General features: G+C 45.9%; 1 protein-coding gene across 2 annotated transcripts in view; it reads right to left on the reverse strand.

Annotated features, from left to right (window-relative positions):
- COLGALT2 (collagen beta(1-O)galactosyltransferase 2) overlaps positions 1-20251 on the reverse strand; it is a 126257-nt gene that overhangs the window by 22204 nt on the left and 83802 nt on the right. For both annotated transcript variants that reach the window (XM_031435604.2, XM_031435603.2), the window contains exons 5-6: positions 16992-17196; positions 9670-9789 (exon numbers count right to left, since the gene is read on the reverse strand). In XM_031435604.2, coding sequence (XP_031291464.1) covers positions 9670-9789; positions 16992-17196 — 325 coding nt within the window. The remainder of the gene's footprint in view (positions 1-9669; positions 9790-16991; positions 17197-20251) is intronic.

Here is a 20251-nt window from a genome sequence, read left to right on the forward strand (position 1 = left end):
GCTCTGGAGTCAGATGATCTGGGTCCAGACTTTGGTCTGTGAAGGTCTGGAACAGCTGGTGACGTCTCTGAGCTTGTTTCTTTGCGTGTAAACTCAGGATAGTAGAAGTGTATCTCTTAGAGGGCTATAAAATTTAAACTAGACCAACAGGCAAAGCACTAACCACAGTAAATTAAGTAAACATTTAATGACTCCTAGCTCGTACTCACCGTGGCCCACGAGGCAAGAGCTAAAAAACAGGCAAGATTTTTTTTTTCCTGAAGAATGCTTTCTTCCCCCTATACATTTAAAGTTGTCAAACTCTGGGACTAGTTTTTATCCCATCCAAGCAGGTTGAGCTAAAGGTCCTTTATTTTAACGTGAACTCACCTCCGAGGGCCAGCCCATATCCCAGAACTCGGTACAGGGAAACAGGCAAGTTTCCAGAGGTGTGTCATGTCTCAAGTAGTAAAAGTTTTATGTATTTGATACTCTGAAAAAGCTTTCGTTAGAAACTCTGTATTCTAAAGGTTAGAAGCAATGTTGAGGAAAGAACCTGAGAAGGTCTCGAAGACTTTTCGTATTGCACAAACTCAAAGTGCCCCTTTGGTTTGCCTTAAAGACATAATGCAAGGAAAATTTTAAGTGCGAGCTGGTAACTGAAAAACGATCGCTGATGGCCATTGCTCCTGTTCACCAATCACCGATATCCATTCCTCTCTATTTCAGGCACGTGAGAGAGAGATGCTTTTTCATCCTGGAGGGTGGTCATGGCCACATGAGTTGCTGCCATTCATATCTCCAAACCCTCCTCCCACCCCCGCCCCAGCCCCACCACAATGATCTTAGCAGCCTGTGTTGATATGGAAAAGTCACAAACTTGAGGGTGCCTGCCAGCATGCGGAGGGCGGCTGCCCGGGAAAGACACCAGGACCACCGCAGAACTTGCACAGCAAGACAGGGGCCATGGCTGTATGAAGCCGGCGAGATTTCAGTGCTGTTCGGTATCCCAGCAAAACTTCGCCCATCCTGACTGAGATACTGTCCAAAGAATATCATTGATTTACCTTACCCTTCACTGGGGGGGTTAAAGACAAACCATGATGTCCAGTTTGACTTATGATCAAGTACATAGGTGGTGGAAAAGGTTCCCTAAGCCAAACATGAGAGTTGGCCTTCTATCAAACCCGACCCTCACCGTCACATTTCTGTGAATACACAGTGTGTGTGTTTCTGTTTCTATTAGCAGCCCGGAATATTTTGGTCCTCTCTGCTCCACCCCACTCCATTAATTTCTTTTAAAATCAACAAATGTTGACTGCAGGGCCACCACGTACAGGGTTAGGTTTTTACAAGTAAAAAACACAACATACAAACTCCTTCCTGTTCGTGTTGTTTGAGGAGCTGTCTAGTTCTCCCTGGTTGGGCCCTGGACTTGGGGCAGGGGTATGTATTTGGGGTTACCCTTTCCGCCCTACTGGTCTCCACTTGGCACTCTCATGGACTGCCTGGCTGTAACATTTCAGCCACAACTCCTACAACTTTTAACCACTTTGCTCCCATGAAACACGGGCAGTCCTTGCGTTCACAGGGCAAGTATCCCCAGAAGCCACAAGCGCCTGGCTCCTGAAAACCACCACTGAGCAGAAACATGAGCCTCAGGCGTGGGTTTTGTCACTGCAGGTAGAGCTGAGTCATAGGGAAAACAAGAAATTCCATGAGTTCGACCTGAAAAGCTCACTATGTGGGGAGAAGGGATGCCCTGGCTGACATCAGACTTGAAGGTGAGGTACATGCCAGCTTCTGTCTGCAGCCATTCCTGACTCCGTCATTCATAATTAATCCAGTCCCTCACTGAATCCCTCCCTATCCACGTCCCTCACTGTTCCACCAACTGAGATGTGCTTCGTTGGCTCCTGGATAGTTTCGAGACCTCGGAATAATAATAGTTCCTGGTAGAGAGAACGTATTACTGAACTCTGGGCTACACTCTTGTCATACGTCATCACATTTATTTAATCTTCACAACGTGCACTATGGGGTGGGTCTAGTGTCACTGTTTCATAAGGAAACAAAGGCTTAGATATCTTGCCCAAGGTCACAGAGCTGAGAGAGCTGACATCTGAGCCCACATCTGACTCCTGCACTGAACCCGCAACCCCCACTCTACCCTGTCCCCAGAGTTGTTCTTTGGTAGCCACTGGCATCAAGTTGGCCTTGGGCAACTGGGCTGGGCTCATAGCAGCTCGGTTAGCTAAGTCCTTGTTCCTGGGCGACCACCACCTGTCGCTCCTTCTGCGGTCTACACTGGAGCACACACCACCCAGCATACAATGGACCAGCCCAGCCACGCCTGGGAAGGTATTTGAGAGATTGTGCTTGGACCAAATCCTCACTTCTCTATAGCTTTTCCTGGATTTCTTCCATGGCTGCAGTCACACCCTTGCGCAGTCCTCACTCACCATGCCTGTTTCTCAGACACTCACATGCTCTTGGTCTCGCCTCACTGTCACTCATTTTGCGTACTGTTGCCAAAATAATCTTGTCCCTCAGACACAGCTCTGCTCTCCGCCATGACAGTCACACTTGGCCCCTAAGTGCATTACAATGTGCTAAGTGGTTTCATAATCACCACATCGCTTTTTCCTCACTTGTATTTTTTGGGAGGAGGAGGGTATTATTTGTTTTTATAAATGTGGAAATTGAGGTCAACCCAGAGGTAGTCTTGTCCAAGGTCAAAGGGTGAGTGACTGGTAGACCTGGAACTCGGTTTTGGACCTTCTGCCTTCAGATCCAGTATTCCTAACAACCCTTCCGTGACATTCTCTTGCCTCAAAAAATGTCAACATTGGGAACAGGCACCTAAGATTTCCCACTGCCTCGTGCTCTGATTTCACGACCAGTCTCCCCGTGCCTCATAACTCACTCACTCCTATCACCTTTGCAAGAGCTAACCTCCTGTTAGTCGTGCTCAAATTTTCTGTACCGGATGCACATTCCCAAACTTTCTGTACAGCTCCTAATGTATTAAGTGAGTAAGGACATGTGATGCAATGGGCAGAGCGCTTCTAAAATTGTTAGCCATCGATGTGGTTTTATCCCATCTCCACCACACCCAAAGTCTTCCACTCTGCCCTCTGGAAACTCCAGTCTGAAAGTCACAAACTCTCTGATATTTTCAGTCCCTTCACTATTTCTGAATATCTCTTCGTCTTTTTATTTTGACTAAAACTCGGCTTTCCTTAGAAGACACTGCCTCCTTTGCAGCAGAGTGGAAGCTGCTTTTTCTCATCTCCTTCAACTCACTCCAAACTGTTTTCTCTTTCATCCTTCAAAACCTCCAGCTTTGAACCATATTTTAGCATCCTCTACCTCCTAATCCTCTGGCTCACAATCTCACTGTCTCCACCATCATTCTTTGAAACCTCAGCATCCACATGGTGATCCATCCACCAACCTGGCTTCTAGGTCCTCGACTTTAGCACCAACAAACATTCTTTCAGTGACCCACTATCATATCTGCAACCGTCACAACCTTCTTGTCCTCACTTCCATTAGCAGCCAACCTAGATTTCATGGTCTAGCACTCAAAACATCCCTTGGAAAGACTCTTAAATTCCCTTCCATTGATCTTGCTTGGTAAAACTCCAAACTTGGAACAATGTGTGAGAAATTCACACCATCATGTTGACTGGATCACTTCAAAACGACAACCACAGATGTCAGAATGGCACTCGATACTGCCAAATGATGCAACAGTAAATCTGCTTTCCCATTCTCTGAGAGATCTGTTTTATGTCGTTTCCTCTCTCCTGACATCTTCAGCATCTCTCTTGATCTGCTGATTCGACTACATACATCATAGAGAAAATGTTTAAAGCCAAATTAGGCCTACCTTCTCCTTCCATCTCAAGTCTACAAGCCCAGCTGCATCCGTCCCTACACATTCTGCCTTCCCACCTACTACAGCAACCCTGTTCTATCTAGAACGTGTTTTTCTCAAGGACTTCAGACTAAATTTACTTTCCTTTCTACATCATTAAATTCTCATTGTATATTGGCTTTTTCTCATTAGCATACAAACATGCTAAAATCCTATCTTAAAAAAAACAAACAACATAAAAAACAAAACAAAATGAAACAAAACCAAACCACCTCTCTCGACCTCTCACTCTCTTACAGCCACTACGCTAGTCCCCATGCCCACGAGATTCCACTTTCTCATGTCCCCATTACCCTCCCTTCAGCCCCCTCCAGTGGACTTTGTCGCCATCATGGCACTGAAGTGGTTCTTGTCAAGGTCATCACAAATCGCTATCTCGAGAGAACCAATGATCAGTTCCCTTTCTTCATTGTACTTGACTTTGCAGCATCTGGCTCCTTCTTGAAACGCTTCCCAGTTTTTCCTTCAGGCTTTCTGGCTGTCTGTCTCCCCCAGGGATCAGTCCTCCAGCCTCTCCTCTTCTTTTTCTATGTTCTTCTACTAAACAAGTTCACACTGTTCCATGGCTTCAAATATCCTCTTAATGCTGATGACTCTTGAGGATCTGTTTCCAACTGGAGTCTCTTCCCTGAACTCCAGATTCATCTACCCAACTATCTCCTAACTTCTCCACTCAGATGTCTAAGAAAAATCTTAAGCTCGCATGACCGAAACTTCCTTCCTCAACTCTTTTCCTATAAAGCCCTTCTCATTTCATTAAATGGTATACTAGGCCAAAATCCTGGAGTCAGCCTGGGTTCTTTGCTTTCCTTCATGGGATGCATCCAGGTCCTGTTTGTAAGTCCTGTTGGCTCTAGTCCAAGATCGATTCCAAATCCACCTGCTTCTCATCACCTCTCTGCTACAGTTTGCATTCTAACCACCATCATCTCTCACCAGGAGAGATGCACTGGTCCCTGCACCCTAGTATCCACAACACAGTCTGAGTGATTTACCTGAATGCATGAGTCATCTCCTACCATCGTCCCTCCCTCCTCTCACACGGAATCCCACTACTCTCAGAATAAAATCCAGATTCCTTACAGTGGCTGCAAGGTTTTGCATGATCTGAAAAATGAAAACTTCTTTCTCCATGACCCCATCTCCTTTTGGCCTTTGGCTCCTGGAGTACCGCAGGCTCTTTCCTAAGAGCCTTTGCATGTGTGTGCTTCCTGCTTGAAACACTATTTCCCCCAAATATTCATGTGGCGGCTTCCTTGACATATTGTGTTGGAATACACCTTTCTTGGCAGAGATGCTGCTGGTTTTGTTGCCTGCTGTATCCCTAGCAACTGAACCATCCATGGAACATAGCATGTGCTTAACAACTACTTCTAGCCTGAATCTCTCTTCTAAAGCATCCTTACTGCTTCTAGGGTGGGCATGATGCTTTAGCTGGGTATTCAAGGACCACAACACCCAGGCCACTCCAACCCTCAGCCTTGACTGCCTTCTACTTCTCAAAGCCAACTCTCTTCCAGTGTGATAATGCTTTTTGAACAACGTCTTTGCTCAGTCTGTTTCTTCTGCCTATCACTCACTCACCATGTCATTCCTTTTGTTTAAACGCCACACTTCTATCAAAGCCCAGTTTAAGAACCACCAGGCTCTCCTAGATTGCACCAGCCCACGGCAATCTCTCCTTATCCCAAATCCCTACTGCCCTTGTATCTGCTCCTTTCACAAAGCACTATACTGCATCACTGGGTCTTTTTTAAAATCTGACGTGTCTCATCAGTTAAGTGTCAACACCCAGCAGAGAATTGGTTGTAAAATGTTTTGAATCGCCAGCACCCTCACAGGGTGACCCCTACAGTGTAGGTGAGCATCCAGCGTTTGTACAGGAATATGATGCCTCCTCTAATGCTTCAACTGTACAGTCTATTCGCAGCCATTTATTAACTGCCCGCTGGGCTCCAGATGCTGGCAAAGAGCTTTTAACATCTAGCTCATCCTTCCTGAGATGCTTGACAGATACAGTTCCAACATCACCAGCCTTTTATTAATCCTACACAGGCCTCCAGTCTATGTTCCTGTGTTCTTACCCTCAAAGGTTTATTTTCAATTACCTTCTTTATCCCAGTGATGTTCTGTCTTTTAAAATTCACTATCTGAAATTTTAACAAAATAATAACTAGGGAAGGTAAATACAAGAATTAAATAAAATGTGATTATCCAAAGGGCCTCGTACCAGAGTTGAGACGTACAGGGGATCAGCAATGACAGCTGTGGGTCACAGGCTCAGCCCCGGTGAGGACCCCACCCCGCCCCAGCACGGAGTGCTGTGCGTGTCTGTGATCACTAGCACCGATGTTGACAGTGTGTGTGCTTCTGTGCACAGGGAACTTTCTATGCCATCAGTTCTAAGGGGGAAAAGAAGAGAAGGCAAGGCTCGGGGCAGCCTCTGGGCTGACGTCTACTGGGAGTCAAGACTGACAGCCACGGAGCAGGGTTAATAAGGGGAAACACATTACCAAGCGTTAACGGGGAGTCCTAATAACAGCAACACCTCACTCGTCAATGAAGTTGATGTGCATTATTTTATTTGCTCCTCCCAACTCTGCAAAGATCAGTGTTATTATCCTGTCGACTAAAACAAATGCACCACCTAGAAGTTGAGAGTTATGATTTACTCGGTGGACATTTCTGAGGACTGGAGACCAGGATGACAGCCTCTCGGATCGCTCTGAAGGACTGCTCCAAAGAGGGAGAGGAGGAGCCAGGATATATGGGAGTTTTACAACAAAGACCAGGTAGTCTGAACATTAAAAGATTACTTGTTAACTGAAGAAAACCAGGCATCTCAAGTTAAAGAATTTAGCGCTTCTCTATGTATGGGAGGGAGCAAACTTTGGGCTCACTGAATTCATTCCTTTGACAAGCATCTAGCTATCTAGGGCCGGTATCCTGTCCTTTCTTATTCTGAGTCCCTCAGAGGGCACCACTGTGAGTGGCTGCAGAGGCCAGGCTGCAGGCTTGTCATTACTGGGGCGGGAGGAGGGCACTGATGACTTGATGGCTTCAGCATTCTTTGTTTACTGACATGGTTTGCAGTATTTTTCGTTTACAATCCTCACTCCACAGATAAAGGAACTAAAGCTCTGAGAGGTTGAGTCTCCCTTCGTGCATGACAGAGCCTGAGTTCAAGTCCATTATCCTGGCTTCAAGTTCACTGCTCTTTGCAGTACAGTTTTTATTCACTTACTTATTCTCTCATTCACTTGTCTGGTCATGCACTCAGCAAATATTTGTTCGTTACCCAACAAGTGTCATGTACTGTGCTAGGTGTTTGGGATAGAAGGCAATAAGACACTGCCCTTGGCCTCTAGGGTCTAGAACACAGACAAGAGGCAGAGGCAGTATCTATTGAAGACACTCACAGAAGAACTCCTAAGGGCTGGTTCTAGAAATACTATCACAATGAACCAGCTGCTATTCAGCCCTCACTTCCCCCCCAAGCACTGTTCCTTCCCCCATTATCTCAGTTGTTCTCCTTACACATAGAGAACAGAACTGATTTCTTGTTTCTCTTTTCGAACCCAAGGACACTCAGACTAGGAGAGACCGAGCGGCTTGTAAATGGTCAAGCGCATCAGCAGCGAAGGCTGCGCTGTCAGGAGTGCTTCGCTCCCCATCCGCGGGAGAGTCGACGGATGGGCGGATGGACCTGGCTCGTCACCCTGATGCGCCCCTGCGCACTGGGCCGCCTGACGTTTTATCAACAGAATCCTATGTAAATACAGTAGGAGAGCTTCACATTTAAAGGGATCTTCCGACGAATCTTTATAATCATTGCTGTCTTTCTTATCTTCTGGTCCCAACTCCGTTTCTTTAAAAAAAAAAAAACAAAAAACTCTGCTTTCTATGTCCTTGCTTTTTCATTATTTCTCAAACACTTTGAATTTCTGAGTCAGCCTTTTCTGAAACCATTCTTGTCATGGGCATTAGCTGAAAAAACACCCATGGACTCTTATTCAGTCCTTATCTTACTTGAGCTTTCCCCACACCGCATGCTCCTGTTTTCTTTGGAATTCTGGGTTATCACATTACTCTGCTGGTGAATCTCAGCCTCGTATCTTGAGGCTTGATAGCACTTAAGTTCCAGATTCATCTCTCCACCTACTCACCGGGCATCTGCACCTGAACTCATTCATTCAGTTATTTGACAAATATTTACTGGGTGCCTACTAGGTGGCAGGTAACGGGTTACATCTTGAGACTAACATGAACGAGGAATTTATTGTCTGGGAGTGGGGAACAGGAAATTGGTGTTTTTATGGGCAACTCAGTGAGTCTAAAAATAAAGTCATAATTTTTCTTTGCAAATATCTTCTTAAATCTACACACACTTAATGTTTCTATAGTCATTCCAGACGCTCAAGTCAGAACTTAGAAGTTTCCCTCTGCTTCCCTTCTGCGCATCCAAAACCCTTGGCTAAGTCTTTTCAAGTCTATGTCATAAGTTTCATCTCCATTCCCACCGCCCCTGCCCCAGCTCAGATCCTCACCGTCTTTCACCTAGTTTACCACACAATGTCCAAAACGGTCCCTCTGGCCTGAGCCCAGCGCCCACTGCCCTACCCTGCCCCGGTCGTACTTCCCTTATCACCAGGTTTCAACCTGATATTTCTCTGCTAAAATCTCTTAAAAAGCTCCCTTCCTTTCAGGAACAATGCAAACACTTTCTTATACATTAGAGGTCCTTCTAACTGGGTTCCTGTTGACTTTCCAACCTCACTTCTCACTGTACCTCCCCAGTGACCCCCACTGGCCATGTACGCACAGCCTTGCTCCAGTGATGAATAACAGAATTTCTCAGATGCTGCGTGACAGTTCAGTGCAAACCTTCCCTCCCCTGGGTGGACACTCCCAAGATCCTCCCCTAGCAGAGTAGCCTGGTCACTCTCTCCTTTAGGCACCAGGCACACTGGACATAATAATTAGACATAATAATTTGTGCCCTGATTATTGAGCATTTACCAATCCTGGCATCATGCCAGACCCAGAGGCAAGAACAACAGTGTTTAAGAACCTGAGCTTTGGAGAGAGCAAGAGTGGTTCAAATCCCAGTTGACAAATAAATGTGTCATTTACTTAGCAGAATGGTCTAGAGCAGGACACTTAAACCCTCTACACCCCAATTTCTCCATCTTTAATGTGAGGATAATAAAACCCCTTTCACTGAGTAGTTGTAAGGATGACTGAGACAAAGTACAAAAATGTCTATCATGTTATGTGTTACATCATAAGCTATTACTAAATTGAAGTCAGAATGATCATTTTTGGTAGTAGACGTTTTATATACATCTCATGGAGAATTTGCCCCCAAACACTACATGTTTTAATCTTCATTTCACAACTAAGGAGGTCAGATTACTTGCCTAAAGCCATATAATTAGAAAGCAACAAAGTCAGAGTTTAAATCCAGACCACAAAACACCATTAGAGCCCTTATGTCATTATGTGAAATGTATTTACTGCATACCCAGCTCTCCACCTGCTCGGGAAGCCCCCTGGGGGCAAAGACTTTGTCACATTCATACTTCACACAGGGAAAGTTTAAGAGTGAATGAACAAGTGAACAAATGTGTTTCAGCCAAGGCAGCCTGACGGCTATGAGGCTCCAGGCCTGGGAGAGGGGAGCAGAGGCTGGTGTGGGCACCGTGGCAACGGACCAAGAGCCATCCCCGGGCTCCTGGGTCACTCACTCATTGCTTCTGTCTGCACGTGGACGAAGTTCTCGACGTCCTCCTGCAGGGTCTGATGGGGCTTCAGGGGTATGGGCAGGTAGCCGTAGTGCTCTCTGTTACAGAGATACATCTGGATGCCTGAGGACACAAGAGAGGGACAAAACTGGCCAGTCAGAGAACACATTTCTTAGTTTATAATGACAACCAAGGAAAAAGAGACTGGCCTGGGGCCGAAGCTGAGCTTGGCACAGAAATTGAACAAGTAGTTGTTTCAGGCACTGTCTGTAGACCTCAAAAATGCTCCTTTATTAAGAAAGTATAACATAGCATTGGGGGCAAAGAAAAATCTTGGGCCATTCTTCAGCTTAGAGGAAATTGATTTTTTTCCTCTCTGAAGAAAAAGCATCCTCGTGGCACGAACACTAAAGGCCTGAAAGGATCAAAAAGGAGGCCAGGAATTCCTGCTCCGAGAACAGAATGGAGCACTGCAATCCACCCACAGGAAACAGAGAGTGAGGGACAGCAGCCACACTGGATGTGAAAACAAACAGGAAAATCCTGTAAGGCCGACAGATTATTACTAAAGCTAACTCTAGTCACATGTAGAACAAAAAATAAAAAACAGAGGAAATTTAAAATTTTCCATGATTCTCCATGGCTTTATTTCTTCTGTTAGCAAGCATGGCTTTGGAGTCAACCAATAGACATGAAATTTTGATAACAGAGTCAGAAAGGGACCAAAAAAGAGCCTGCATTTTCAAGTCCAGTTAAGAACCCACATGAAAAGACAACCTATGGAATGGGAGAAAATATTTGCAAACGATGTGAATGACAGGGGCTTAATTTCCACAATATACAAACAGCTCATACAACTCAATAACCATAAAACAAACAACCCAATCAAAAAATGGGCAGAAGACCTAAACAAACATTTCTCCAATGAAGGCATACAGATGGTCGACAGGCACAGGAAAAAAAAATGCTCAATTTCGTAATTATCAGAGAAATGCAAATCAAAACTACAACGAGGTATCATCTTACACCAGTCAGAATGGCCATCATTCAAAACTCCACAAATGATAAATGCGGGAGAGGGTGTAGAGAAAAGGGAACCCTCAACTGTTGATGGGAATATAAATTGGTTCAGCCTTTATGGAAAATAGTGTGGGGATTCCTTAAAAAAGTAAAAACAGAGTTACCATATGATCCAGCAATCCCACTCCTGGGCATATATCTGGAGGAAATTCTAATTCAAAAGGATACACACACCCCAGTGTTCATAGAAGCACTATTTACAATAGCCAAGATATGGAAACAACCTAAATGTCCGTCGACAGATGACTGGATAAAGAAAATGTGATATATATACAATGGAATACTACTCAGTCATAAAAAAGAATAAAATAATGTCATTTGCAGCAACATGGATGGATCTAGAGATCATCATATAAAGTGAAGTAAGCCAGAAAGAGAAAGAAAAATACCATATGATATGACTTACATGTGGAATCTTAAAAAAAAAAAAAACAAAAAAGGATGCAAAAGAACTTATTTACAAAACAGAGACAGACTCACAGACATAGAAAATAAACTTACAATTACAAGGGGGGAAAGAGGGTGTAGAGGGATATATTGGCAATTGGGAATTGCAGATAATAATGACTACATATAAATAAACAAGGTCCTACTGTACAGCCAGGGAAATATTCAATATCTTACAATGACCTATAATGAAAAAGAATATGAAAGGGAGTATTATATATGTATGTATGTATAAATGAAGCACTATGCTGCACACCAGAAATTAACACAACATTGTAAATTGACTACACTTCAGTTAAAATAAAAAATAAAAAAGTAAAAAGAACTTGCAGTATGATAATGCCAGAGACATATCACAGCCCTCGTTTTCAACGCTTGTCCTCACAGCCCCCACTGGCTAACTCCATGAATTCGACAGCATGTGTCTTCAACCAGGTAGCTAGCGATACTGGAATCCAGAAGGGCTCAGAGACGTCCAGCGGCTGGTGGGCGTGACTAGGGAAAAGCGTGCTGAGGTAACGGGAAGAGCCTGCCATGCCCTGGTCCACGTGCCCAAGCTTCTGCTGTGTTAATTTCTACAATCGCCCATGCCTTCCAGACCGAGAATCGCCTGCAAGGTGACTTCTCTATTTTGCGTAGATGACATTTCCTCCAGTCAGCTGCATCACCTTCCAAATCGGGTGGAGCTGTCTCATGGCATTAACAGAGAAGAACAAACAAAGAAAAGAACCTTTGTCCTCTCCTTTACCAAATCTGGCTCCCGTCAGGGCTGGTCCTGCAAACACTGTCACCGCTCTTGCCTTCCCCAGGTGAACTCACTAACTCTCCTGTGTGCCCACACGAATGCTTCTGAGAAACTTCAAACCAAAATGTACCCTCCTGCAAGGTCGTGATGAGTTCAGGAAACAGAAGGAAAGTGATTTAATGTTTAGGTTGCCTCTCTACCCTAATTAGGCAAATCATTTTACCAATCAACTTTCCAAAGCTTCAGTAAAAGGGAGATGAGACCTAGCCAAGCTATCCGTCAAATGTGAGGGGACAAGAAAGGCATTTTCAGACACGCAAGATCATAAATATTTACTTCCTATCACACTTCCTCAGACGGTGACTGGATGATGTGGGGGAAGGAGAAGAAAGAGGAGTAAGCGGGAGGAAAGGAGAGGGTGGGGGTTACAAAACAAACAATCAGACAGGGAAGGTGTGGAACACAGCGAACAGGAGAGTCATTGCAGAAGGGAAGAGGAGGAGCCCCAGGTCCCCAGTGCTGGCACCTCTCAGACAGAGAGATTAGGAGGCTCCCAGAGAGACGCCTTCACACACAGGCACAAAGAACATTTATTTGCTAAATCGGGCCTTTCCAAGAGGCACTTTAGGCAACTGGGGATCAGCTTTGGACTGTGTTAGTAATAATAAAACTAAGCAAATAAAAAAAGGCAATCACTAAATTAGATATGAAAGGAAAACTAACCATAGTCTTTAATTGGAATTGGGGTCACTTGATTATGACAACAAAAACACTGACCATCGATCTGTCTTCAATTACCATGCAACTCCATCAAGAGGACAGGGTGCTGGGAAGAATGCATCTGTGTGGAGGGGCCAGAGGGCGGACAGAGAGCCAACTCCTCGTCTTCTGTAGTGGAGTCAAAAGGCGAGGCCCAAAGTAAAACCAGGGTATCGAGAAGGAGCGTCGCAAAGCGTGCTGTTTGGAAACGTGGATGTGACTGCTACACCTGTGTCGTCATCTGGAGATCAAAGCTCTGGTCTTCCAGACCAGGGAACTGGCACAGGAGGGTGATGTGCAGGGGGTTTTACAATAAACAGTGGGGGCTATTTGGACTGTCTCAACTATGTGCCTCAATAATTTGATTAAAAAATTTTAAAAGGAAATGTGTTAATAATTAAGTAAAATCTGTGAAGGAATCTGGTAGTCTCCGTGAAAGCTACTTCTGGCACAAACAATTTTCTCTTTGAAAGAGAAAGGCCTGAAGGCTTGTACTTCTCTTATGAAGACAGCAAACATTTTCTTGCACACACATGGCACCTTAACACTGCAGACTGATACGCCTACCTTTATTTCTGGTGATGGAAACTCAGACGCCGAGAGGCTGTGATTTGCCCAAGGTCACCCAGTAAGTCATTAGTGCCAAAGCCCTGTCCCTAAAGGGCCAATGCCAAGAATCCTTCTATCCACCCAGAATCTGGAAGCCACGTCTCAGGACCGGCAATCACTCTGATCGCCATCCCTGAACACGGAAGTCACTTTTGATTACTCCCAGTGATGTGCAGGAGGCAGGTCTGCCTGCCCGTCACCCACATCTCCAGCCTCTTTTGTCTCACATCTGGAAGATATCTGGAAGATGACTGGCTGGTGCCAGAGACGGTTACTGTGGCCACAATACAGGGCCCAGATCACTGGCCACAGTGGGAAGTGGACTCCTGACCCTGGCCTCATGACAGCCAGAGACTCGCCCATGCCCCCTGGGCTCGCTTGCTGGGCTAGATGGGCAGCCTTGCCCAGCACGCCGGCACCCTCGGATTGCTGCTCTCTCTCATCACCCACACGTGGCAATGCCTGGAGTCAGAGGTGAGCCATTAAGGATCAAGCTTAGGTGGTCCTGCCTGGGACATGGGGACACTTTATTTTCTTTCGGACATAAAAAAAAATGATGCTCCAAAGGCTGATACCTAGCTAGGGAGCTTCACAAGAGTGGGACCAAAAGAATATACATCATCCTTCATTAAGACTCTTTTAAAGAGAGAATGGAAGTGCTTTGTTTTGGACCTAAGAGGGGAAGAGCCTGGGAAACACTCCATGGGCTGCCCAGGACTCCCAGGCTCATTTGAGTCTCTTCTCAAAATACTTCAAGGGGGAGAGTGTAGCTCAAGTGGTAGAGCACATGCTCAGCATGCACAGGGTTCTAGGTTCAATCCCCAGTACCTCCTCTAAAAATAAAGAAATAAATTAACCTCATTACCTACCCCCTTCAAAAAAAAAAAAAACCTTAAAAAATTATACTGCTTAAAGTCAGGAGAATGAATTAAATGTTCTCTTAGGAGCCCAATCATTTTTATATATCCACAGAGAGAAGCAGTAAATGTTACAAGAAGAATCTGACTGTGAAGCCTCCAGCAGGCGGGAAGCGGGCAGGACACAGCCACTCATGGAATGCCAGCAGTTAACACCAGGATGGTGGGAGATTTGACCCCCAGGAGGCCTTGAGGCTCCAGATGGCAGGAGATTTGACTTCTGGGAGACCTTGAGCTTCATTATGCGCTCACTGTAACATATCAGCATGACAAATAACATGCCCACAGGCGCCATGGCAGTCCCAAGGCTGACCATGAAAGGTCAAAGAGTGGGCGGTGGCCCGAGTCCTAGGAACCCCAGCCCCTTCCCCAGCGGCGCTGGAATGGTCCTCCCATTTGCTGGCGTGTGAAGCTACCGAGCCCGTAAAAACTGGCAACACCGTGCCCACCAGCTCTGTCGAGGGGGGTGTATCCACTTTTACTTTAACCTGAGCATCCAATCCCCACACCTCGGGGCCTTTCTCTTGCCTTCTGAAACAGCCTACGCTCTACACAGTATGTACCTCTCTAAATAAATCTAGCTTCATTCAAAAAGAAAGCAAGCAAGAGAGAAACCTAATTACCTTTCCCCCCCAAAAAAGGTTAAAAATACTTCAGGATGAGTAAAAGAGCTACCCTAGGACCACCGACTGTCAGCAAAGCGCTGACATCCCCCTAAATGGCAGTCACTCTTTCCTGCCCTGCCTCCCACCCCGTTCACAGTCTGTACCAGTAATCTGACCCTCAGCTCTCACCGCTTGTATCTGTGGCCTACCTTCCCACCTGTACACATCTCCTCCCCTACCATCCCAGAGCTAGCACAGCGCCAGGCACACAGGGAAGCCTGGAAGGCTGAGCCTCTCTCCTTTCTTTCCTGCCTCTCCTCTCTCTCCCCAGCGGAATCACCAAGCAGCTCGTGGCCTCCGCACCTGCTTTCAACGTCCCGGGAAGGCTATGGGAATGTGACCGACCAAGATGAAGTCCCAGAGAACAGGCCACACAAGGGGCAGAGCTGAAAAGTTCCTATGCAGCCCATGTCACTCTTCCAGCCCCAAATCTAATTTTTGGTTTAAAAAAATATATCATAATAATTTAGTGCCTGGGTCACAATAATGCCTTGTGCCATGGCTACCAAGGAGGCCTTTGTTAGGTGAGGATCATTACTGTAATTGTTAATAGCTCACTTTCTTGGAACATCCTTACTTAAGCTCTTAAGCAAAGGGACTGGCACAACCTGAAGGGCTGGGAAGGCCCTGCGTCTGCTTCCCATCCTGGAGGAGTCAGAGCCAATCACAGGCCAAGTGGAAACCAGCAGTCACCATTCGTAATGACACAAGGACTGTCATGAGAACTTCCCGTCCACATGAGGATAAAAAGTTCACTTTTGCCCTGACACAGGCCTAAAAAATGCCTACACTTGGCCAAAGGCTCTAAATGGCTCTAGCAGCCAAGGGAAGATAATCAGCCTTCCACATTTTCACCAAATATCCTCGTTCCTATCAAATCTGCAGTGGATGAGGGGGACCCCTGTGGCTTCCAGGATGGCCTGATGCATGAGCCGTGGCTCGGGTTTGTATTAACATTCTCAGCTGCCGGCACCCTACCTCAGCCGCCTGGGGTCCTGACATCATGCCATTCCCCCCGACTTACATGGCCACGTGGGTTTACACACCATCTGCCTGGTTTCTAAACTCACTTTCACTCGTGGTGAAATGGCACATTTCTGGCTCATTGGTCGTGGGACCTGACTTTTGTCAGGGAGGCCTGAGTGATCTTGAGAATAAAGCTCTGCTTTAGGAATGTCGTGGACCCGCACGCTGAACTGCTTCAGGGCATTGCATCCTTCCTGTCTTTCCCACCGACTTGTCCTCAAAAAGCCTACAACGGTTCATGAAGGAGTCAAGCCTGGCTTGGCCTTTCTTCCCATGGGGACTGACCGAGACTGCTGGGTGCCTCCCCAAATCTGTCCTTCTTCAAGAGAAAGAACTGGGGCTCTGGACTGAGTAGGATACAGACAACATTCGGAGCCTCCCTTTCCACGAGGTGCTGCCCTGTGACTCAGTGTGGCTAATGGGCTATGCACGGAAGTGGTGTGGTCATCCTCAGGACCGTAGCCCCTGAAGGGCGGGACAGCGCCCGCCCCTCTCTGGTCTTCACTCAGTGGCTGGAATGCTTCCACGCCGATGAGACATTCTGGGCCACATGATTGAGGGCGACACCTCCTGGAGGGCGGAGCAGCAGCAGAGGGGGGGCCCGGCTGTCTGAGACCTCCATGGAGCAGGGCCACTCTGCTAGCTCCAGTCCTTTTGAGAAGAAATAAACTTCCATTGTTTTAAGTCTGGGTCTTTCCCAGGGTTTTTCTGGCCTCTGTCACAGTTTTTCAGTGAATACAAGGACTCCTGTAACGAACAGAGCGCTGCAGCAGTGTCACATGTCCAGGGCTCCCGCCACCATCGCCACCGTCCCCCAGCCACTTAGGAAAAAAAGAGAGAGTGGGCTCCTGGGTAGGGCTGGTCCTGGCCCTTGGTCGTTGGTGTCGCTGGCCGTCACAGGAACAGCAACCCAGAAAGTGCTGGTGTGATGACCAGACAATTAACTGCCTCTAACACTACCTGAACAGGAAACCTGTTTCCTTACATAAGAGAGCTTTAAAATAAAATCCACAAAGCAAAGGAGCTGGTTATCTGCAGTGTTTGCACGCTGGCAGCACAGCCGAGTATGAGCAGTACCTGCTTGCCTGCTGGAGAAGGCGAAGACCATGATGTCATCGAAGGCCCAGGTGTAGTCCTGGTGCGGGGGGTAGAACGCCAGCTGGTCGGAGGCCTCCTTCCTGAGGTCGATCAGGAATGTGGAGTGGACCATGGGGACAGGGAAGCAGCCCAGCCTCTTCCACTCTCTAATCTGGAGATAGTCTGGGGTCCGTTTATAGAAGCCCTGTGAAGGAGCCAACAGGTGGGTTACACTCTCTGCTCTGAGGGCTTCCGCTCCCCCAGTCTTCTGTTAGGCTGATTCCTAAGTCATCACCAGTTCAGCACAAACCCCCAAGCAAAGTCACCTTTGCTCTTTTCATCTTGGCCTGAGAATTTCCAACTGAGCTCAAGAAATGCTACTTACACTTAAAAGAACCCTAAGAGGGTCTTGTTATCAGAAGCAATTTTGCTTTCAGCGTATCTCTTGCCTTAATAGCCTCATAGAAGCATATTTTACGTTGACTTAGGATTGAATACGACGTATGAGCAGCCAGAGATGGGGGAGCAGAGCAGTTAGGAGCTCAGATTCTGGCATCTGGGTGCTTGAGTTCAAGGCCCATCTCAGTTACTCATCGTCTGTAGTTATTGGTCAGGCTGCCGCGCCTTGCTGGGCCCACTTCCTCATCTGTAAAACAGGAATCACTATCTACTCCACAGGATTGTCTGTAAAAATTAGCTGAGGTAAGACCTGGAACCTGCAGCGCATAGTGCCTAGCACCGAGAAAGCATCGATCAACGTTGGCTGTTACTAAAATGACTACATTACATCGGCGAATATTGGTAACAAAACATGTGGTAACTTAAACATATAAACAGGGCCTTGTTTCAGTGCAATTCCTTATTCACTGCTCCACTTTTTTGGAGGGTTCTCCTTCTGACAGCTCCCTCTGGGCGAGCACACAGGACAACTGACCCTCTTACTTTGTGGTTTTGAACACACTGGTTTGGAACAACCAGCTGGTTTTCCCTCCAAACTCAACTGTTCACTCAACAAACATCTACTGAGTACCTCCTGTAATCCAGGCTACAGGAGGTGATGGAGCTTCAACAGTAAATTGGCAATGCCAGTCTCAGCCCCCACGGAGTGTAGAAGCCACTGACGCTTATGCTCCAGCGGCACCAGTGGTGGCCTGACTGTTGCCAAAGCCCAGATCCATCCCAGAGAAGACGAAGACGTGTCTCAACAAAACCTACTTTAAAGGGTGTATAAGCTTTGAGAGGCATTTCCAAAAACGTTTCAGGTGACGGCGGGCTCGGGGAATGCGAGGCTTCACAAGGCAGGCACTCCGAAGGGCACGGTACCTGGTGGCTCCATACGTTCTTGAATATTCACCCATCAGCCCCATTATTGTAGGGTCACATTTTCTGCAGTGATGCCAGGACTCACACGTTAGGCACTGCCGCCTCTTCCCTGGCATTCCCCTCAGTGTCTGGACTGGTGTTCCAGCTAAGCTGACCCTCACACTGACCACGTGATAAGGCAGAAGGACCACAGAGCAAGACTTAGAAGATGTGGGTCTTAGCGTCATCTTAACCTTCCAGATGTTTGATCTGAGCCTGTGCTTAACCTCTTTGAGCCTACGTTCCTTCTCTTGAAAAAATGGGGTAAAGGCTGATTATCTCACAGGGTTGTAGAAGGGATGGCACATAGTAAAGGTCTAAGAAGATGCTTTGGAAACTGTAATGCATCGTATGAAGTATTATTATTCCTACAATTTTTTATTAGCCTTTCACTTAAGGATCACTTAACATCCTTCGACTTCTGAGCATTCTTCCAAGGGATAAAGGGAAGACTGGTTCTTTAAAGCACTGCCTAAGAACACCGTCAAATATAAAGTTCTAGACTACTTAGGGACGATATTCTCAGAATGAGAAGACTGGAAAATTCATAATGATGATGAATCACTGGATATCTGGGGGGCAGGGATGATGGAAGCAAAGAAGAAATAAAGAGAGAAAAGAGACTTAATATGCTTCCTGCAGACAGGCGTGGGCAAGAGATGTGTCTCTTTTTCCACATAAACTGAATGTTGTTGGTAATAATTCCCGCTCATTGGTCAGTACAAAACCAAGGTCATTTTGTTTTGAACGTGTTTAAAGGCTGTGGAAACCAGGGGCTGCTCTGAACTCATGAAGTCATTGGCTGTTTCCATTCCTAGCGGAAGCCTGCCCAGGAATGATAGAAAGCCAGAAACAGAGATAAATTAGAATTGTCCCTAAATCGCTTAGGTTTTACTTTTGCTGCGCAAAGTAAGTGAGCACATTTCTCCTGTCTGCTTTTAATAGGAAAGCAAAGGAGATAACAGAAACCTGGAGGCTGTGGTTACTAGAATAATCCACACTTGTTGCTGGTGCCAATGCATAACTCACTCAAAACACTCCAGGGTGATTCTGACATGTGAAACACTGCCGGTTATTAACTAAGAGTGCATGAACTTAAACGAACTTAATAGAACATCTTCTTCCCAAGGAACTTAGTGACTCTTATAAATAGGAACTTAATGGGTCTCTAAAAGAGATGCGGATAATATGCACTAAAATCTCTCAGATCTGCAGGAAATAACTGTAACAAAAGAGGAATGCCCATCCAGTAGTGTGCTAGGGGCGCCCACTGTCAAAGTTTCAGAAAGTGTATGAGCCAGTTGACATGCTAGCAGCTTGAAATCCGTAAAAACAAAAATCACGTTAATCCCCACCGTTCTAAATAGACCATGGACAGCAAGCTTCGCATATTTTTAAAAATTATATCACCAAGTGGATGTACTGCAATTTACTTAGCCTTTCCCTTAGCTTAAACAACATTTGCATGGTGGGCGTCCTTATACCATAAAAACTGGCAAAAGCTACCAGTCAGGGCTTTCCCCCCTCCGAGAGCCGGCATCAAACATCTTCCAGTGCATCACTGGCCTCATTCTTCATCTAAAACCAAACCAGGTGTAAAAGAGAGACTGAAAGTTTAGCTCTTTTAGCACAAGAGCACACTTAACATACATTTCCCCCCTTTATTCTACACTGATCGTACATTGATCAGTTTATTTCTCTTATTGACTAACTGAAAAATAAAAAATACAATCAGCCATAAACATTCACTATAACAGATCTCTAGACTTTGAAGATTTTAAAATGGAAAATACAGATGATGGAAATTTAAAATTTTGCTTTAATTTTGAAGTTTGTAAAAACACCTACCATAGCAGTTCTAATTATTAGTTCTCTTTGGAAATAAACTTGGCAACATA

This window comes from Camelus dromedarius, chromosome 23 (genome assembly GCF_036321535.1).
Source record: "Camelus dromedarius isolate mCamDro1 chromosome 23, mCamDro1.pat, whole genome shotgun sequence".
Lineage (NCBI taxonomy): Eukaryota > Metazoa > Chordata > Mammalia > Artiodactyla > Camelidae > Camelus > Camelus dromedarius.